Genomic DNA, 5,869 nt, shown 5'->3' with positions numbered 1-5,869 from the left:
AATGCTTTTTTGGCATCTATTGAAACAATCATATGGTTTTTATCCTTTCTGTTATCAGTGTGATGTATCACATTGATTGATTTGCAAATATTGAACCATCCTTGCATCCTGGAATAAATCCCACTTAATCATGGTGAATGAGTTTTTATATGTATTGTTGGATCCAGTTTGCTAATGTTTTGTTGAGGATTTTTGCATCTGTGTTCATTAGAGATATTGACCTACAATTTTTTTTTTTGGTAGTGTCTTTTTTTTTTTAAAGTAGGTTCTATGCCTAGCATGGAGTCCCATGGGAAGCTTGAACTCATGACCCTGAGATCAAGAACTGAGCTGAGATGAAGAGTTGAACACTTAACTGACTGAACCACCCAGGTACCTTTGTAGTGTCTTTATATGGTTTTGGTATCAAGGTAATGCAGGCCACATAGGAAGAACTTGGAAATTTTCCTTTCTCTTTTATTTGTTGGAATGGTTTGAGAAGAATAGCTAAGTCTTCTTTATATGGTTGGTAAAATTCACCTGTGAAGTCATCTTGTGTTGGACTTTTGTTTGTTGGGAGTTTTTTTTTTTTTTTTTTTTTTTTTTACATTTCACTGAAAAGTTTTTATTGGCCTTTTGGATAGAAACGGGGATTTATTTGCCAGGAAGGATGATCCCATCATACTTCTGCTGGAACCAGCGCATGGCCTCCTCTTTGCTGATTCTGTGTTTGGCCCCAGTGCAGCCTGTCCTGCGCTTCTTGTCTGCGATGCTGAAACCTGGCCTACCCAGCACCACATAGAAGTCCAGGCCGTAGATCCCAATGCTTGGGTCATACTTGATACCCAGATCGATGTGCTCCTGGATCCCAAAGCCAAAGTTTCCAGTATCAGAGAAGTTATTTTTTCTTAACTCATACTCTCGAACCTTTAGACCTTTCTCCAGGATTTCTTCTGCCTTGGCCCCACGGACTGTGCAGTGGACAGCAATCTTTTCATTTCTCCTGATACCAAAGGATCTAACCGTGTATCTAGCTTTGGAGAACACGGGGGTCTGGCCTGTGAGCTGCTCCAGCACCTTGGCTGCCCGGGTCAGTCTGTCTCCACTCTCCCCCACGCAGATGTTGAGGCAGAGCTTGCGGATGCGAAGTTCCCGCATGGGGTTCTCCTTTTCACCTTGATCCTGCGCCATGGTGGAGAACAGGAAGAGGAGTTGGGAGTTTTTTTGATTACTGTTTCAATCTCATTGCTGGTAATCAGTCTGTTCAAATTTTCTATTTCTTCCTGATTCAATTTTGGAAGGTTATATGTTTCTAGAAATTTATCCATTTCTTATAAATTGTCCAATTTGTTGGCATATACTTTTTCATAATATTCCATTATCCTTTGTATTTCTGTGACATTGGTTGTTATTTGTCCTCTGATTTTGTTTATTTGAGTCATCTCTTTCTCTTCCTCTTGACAAATTTGGCTAAAGTTTTATCAATTTTGTTGATTTTTTAAAGAATCACCTTCTGGTTTCGTTGGTATCTTTTTTTTTTTTTTTAGTTTCTGTTTTGTTTATTTCTGCTCTAATCTTTATAATTTCCTTTCTTCTGTTGGTTTTTGTGTTTTGTCTGTTCTTTTTCTAGCTCCTTTAGGCATAAAGTTCGATTGTTTATTTGACATTTTTTTCTTGCTTTTTGAGTTAGATCTGTATTGCTATAACATTTCCTCTTAGAACAGCATTTGCTGCTTCCCAAAGTTTTTGGACTGTTGGCTTTTCACTTTCATTCATCTCCATGTATTTTTTTATTTCTTTGTTAATTTCTTAGTTGACCCATTCATTGTGTAGCAGCACATTATTTAACCTTTGTGTATTTGTGTTCTTTCCAGATTTTTTTCTTTTGATTGGCTTCTAATTTCATAACCTTGTGGTTAGAAAAGATGTATGTAATGACTTCTATCTTCAACCCTGAGATCAGGACCTGAACTGAAATCAAGACTCAGATGCTCAACTGACTGATCCCACAGGTGCCCCGTATTATTGGTTTTTGATTTACAGTTACCATTTGGTTTGTATATCACATCTTCTGTGTATAGCAGTTTATGTTAAGTTGATAGTTACTTACGTTTAAACCCATTCTTTACTCTTCTCCTCCCCATGTGTTGTATATATGGTGTTATATTTTATATCCTTTTGTTTTGTGAGTTCCTTGACTGATTTCTACAGATATAGGTTATTTTTATTGATTTTGTGCTTCTTACTTTCCTTACTCTTGCTTATGATCTTTCCTTTTCACTCAAAGAGTCTCTTTAACATTTCTTGTAGGGTTGGTTTAGTGGTAATTTTTGGGAATGTTTGGGAAATTATTTCTTCTTCTATTTTGAATGATGGTCTTACTAGATAGAGTATGTATTCTTGCCTGCATATATATATATATATGTATTTTTTTCCTTTCAGCACTTTGAATATATCATGCCTTCTTTCTAGCCAGGAAAATTTCTGCTGAAAATCAGCTGATAGCCTTTTGTGGTTTCCCTTATATGTAACTCCTTTCTTTTCTTGTTGCTTTTAAAATTCTCTATCACTACTTTTTGCCATTTTAATTACTATGTGTCATGGTGTGGACCTCCTTGGGTTGATTTTTTTGGGGGATTTCTGTGCCTCTTGGATCTAGATTTCTGTTTCCATCCACAGAGTTGGGAATTCTTCAGCTATTATTTTTTTTCTTTCTCTTTTATTTATTTTTTTTTAAAGATTTTATTGATTTATTTGACAGAGAGAAAGAGAGACAGTGAGAGCAGGAAGACAAGCAGGGGGTGTGGGAGAGGGAGAAGCAGGCTTTCCACTGAGCAGGGAGTCTGATGTGGGGCTTGATCCCAGGACCCTGGGATTATGACCTAAGATGAAGGCAGACACTTAACTGAGTCACCCAGGCATCATTATTATTTTTTTTTTCCAAACAAATTTTCTGTGCCCTTTTCTTTCTCTTCTTCTTCTGGGATCCTTGTAATGTGAATGTGATTATGCTTGATGGTCTAACTAAGTTCCTTAAATCTATTCTCATTTTGCATAATTTTTTTTCTTTCACCTGCTCAGCTTGCTTACTTTCCATTACTCTCTCCTCCAGGCCACTGATTTGTTTTGCTTCATCTACTCTACTATTTATTCAATCTAGTGTATTTTTAATTTCACTTACTGTGTTCTTTATCTCTGATTGGTTCTTTTTAATTTTACTGTTAAGGGTTTCACTGATGTCCTCCACTTTTTTTTTTTTTTTTTTTTTTTTTGTGAATGCAGTGAGTATCTTTATGATCTCTACGTTAAATTCTTTAATAGGCATATTACTTATCTCCATTGTGCTTAGGTCTTGTCCTGTGATTTTATCCTCTTCTTTCATTTGGGACATAATCCTCTGTCTCCTCATTTTGTCTAACTCTGTGTGTCTGTTTCTGTGTGTTAGGAAAGACAGTTGTGTTCAGGGAAGTGTTCAGTTCCTGTGGTGGTAATTGGTCAGTTTGGACTGCCTTGGGCTTGAGGTGAGTCAGACTGGACATTTGCTAAATATGCGGTAGCTCTATAAATTGTAGGACACTTTTCTTCTGTTGTTCCCTGAGCAGCTTTCATGGGTGGGTTAGACCTGCAGTCAGACCAGATATCTGCCTCCAGCCCACTGCTGGGGGCTCCATCTGACTGGTGTTGGGTATGATTATCTTTCCTTCACCCCAGAGCAGGAGTCACTTGGAGTGGTGCTGGCCACTGTGGGAGCTGCTTTTGCATGGCCAGTCCTGGGGCACTGCCCTGGGCTTTGACCAAGAGTGCATCAGAGAGAGTAGATTTGAGGAAGCACAGTTGGGGAGTTGTGTCAGGGCCCTCGTGCTAGCAAGCTTTGCTTGCCACCATTACACTCTGGGCAGAGCTGTGCAACGCAGGGTCTGAGGTGGGCCATCTGGAGGGGTGGGTTAGTGGAAGCACTGGGCAGGGAGAATGGGCAGCAGTGCTAGCCAGTTAGGTAGCAATTTCTGCAAGTGGCTGTGTGTTCACACTTGGGGGAAGGGGAAGGAAATGGTGCTTGCCAGTTCCTTTGTTCCTTGATGCCCCTCTGGGACACATGTTGACATTAATAAATACTCTCCTTCCTGTATGGCTTTTCAGACTCCTTCTTCCATGCTGTATCTCCATGGACTGTTTGTGGTGCCATCTATTTAAGGGCAGGGACTCAGTTTCCTCTGCCTACTGGCTTTTCCAGAGCCAACCCTGCTGATTTTTAAAAAATTCCAGGTTTTAAGTCCTACTGGTTGTTAGGACTCATGAAATTCTGTCCCTCTGGTTTTCAAAGCCAAATGTTATAGAGATTCATCTTCGCCATGTGGGCTTCCCAGTGTGGGGGTCTGTTTCTCCCCTCTTTCCAGGCCCATGGCGTCTCTCCCTCCTGTGGATAGTCCTGTGAGACCATTTAGTTTCTGATCACTTCTCTGCCTTTCTAACCATCTTTACTGTATCGTCTTCTCTACATTTATTTGTGGACTTTATTCTGCCAGTCTTCAGATCATTTTTGGGGTTATTTATACGTGTGTGAGTGTTATCTAGTTGATGTGTGAGATGAGGTGAGCCTGTGTCATCTTCCCCAGAAGTCCAGACTCAGATTTCCTACGTAGATAACCATGTCACCTGTGAAGAGAGACAGTTCTATTTCTTCATCCCCAATCTGTATACCTTTCATTTCCTTTTTTTTCTTCTTATTGCATTAGTTAGGACTTCCCGTATGACATTGAAAAGGAATGGTTATAGGGGACATCATTGCTTTGTGCCTGATTTTGTGAGAAAGGTTCTAGTTTCTCACTTTGATGTTAGTTTGTGGCTTTTTATTCCTCAAGTTGAAGGTTTCTCCTCTGTTCCTAGTTTACTAAGAGTTGTGTGTGTGTTTGTTTGTTTTAAATAATGAATCGGCATATATTGAATTATGTCAAAATCTTTTCCTGCATCTATTGATACAATCATGTGATTTTTCTTTTTTAGCTTGTTGATGTCATGGATTCCATGAGTTGATATTCATATGTTAAAAACTAACTTTGTATACCTGAGTTAAATCTCACTGAGGTCATGGTGAATAATTCTTTTTTTAAAATACATGTTGTACTCAATTTTCTAGTATTTTGTTGTGGATTTTTTGCAACTAGGTTTATAAGAAATACTGGTCTATAGTTTTCTTGTAAGGTCTGGGTGGTTTTGGTGTTAGAGTAATGTTAGTCTCATAGAATGAATTAGGAAGTATTCCCCTTCCTCTGTCATTGGAAGAAATTGTAGGGAACGGTATAATTTCTTTGTTACATGTTTGGTAGAATTTAAGTTAATCATTATTGATTCAATTTCTTTAATAGATATAGGCCTATACAGACTATTTCCGCCTTCATTTTTTAAAAGGAGATTTTATATATTTATTTGTCAGAGTCAGAGAGAGAGCACAAGCAGGGAGAGCAGGCAGAGCAGGCAGAGGAAGAAGCAGGCTCCCTGCCAAGCAAGGATCCCAGTGCAGGGCTCATTCCCAGGACCCTGAGATACATTACCTGAGCTGCAGGTAGGCACTTAACTGACTGAGCCACCCAGGCATCCTATATTTCCTCTTTCATTTTTTAAAAAAATTTTATTTTATTTTTTAAAAGATTTTATTTATTTATTTGAGAGACAAAGATCACAAGTAGGCAGAGAGGCAGGCAGAGAGAGAGGGGGGGGAAGCAGGCTCCCTGCTGAGCAGAGAGCCCGATGGCGGGGCTCGATCCCAGGACCCTGATGAGCCAAATGCAGAGGCTTTAACCCACTGAGCCACCCAGGTACCCCTCCTCCTTCATTTTTAAGAACAGTTTTGTTGGACTTTTTGAATGGCAGCCTTTTCTTTTGTAGTACTTTG

At 39.3% G+C, this 5,869-nt stretch overlaps 1 protein-coding gene across 1 annotated transcript; it reads right to left on the bottom strand.

Annotated features, from left to right (window-relative positions):
- Positions 1 to 588: 588 nt before the first annotated feature.
- On the bottom strand, positions 589 to 1,199 carry LOC131833080 (large ribosomal subunit protein uL5-like). The gene has a single exon (XM_059176313.1). It carries the CDS (start codon positions 1,168 to 1,170, stop codon positions 634 to 636), a length of 537 nt encoding a protein of 178 aa, XP_059032296.1. The 5' UTR covers positions 1,171 to 1,199; the 3' UTR covers positions 589 to 633.
- Positions 1,200 to 5,869: the final 4,670 nt, after the last annotated feature.

Source organism: Mustela lutreola, chromosome 6, assembly GCF_030435805.1.
Source record: "Mustela lutreola isolate mMusLut2 chromosome 6, mMusLut2.pri, whole genome shotgun sequence".
Classification (NCBI taxonomy): domain Eukaryota; kingdom Metazoa; phylum Chordata; class Mammalia; order Carnivora; family Mustelidae; genus Mustela; species Mustela lutreola.
Note: the sequence above shows the minus strand (reverse complement) of the source record. Positions and strands in the feature narration are given on the sequence as shown.

What these genes read in the sequence shown, in the direction of transcription:
- LOC131833080 (XM_059176313.1), bottom strand. Translation starts at nt 1,170, where the DNA reads ATGGCGCAGGATCAAGGTGAAAAGGAGAACCCCATGCGGGAACTTCGC.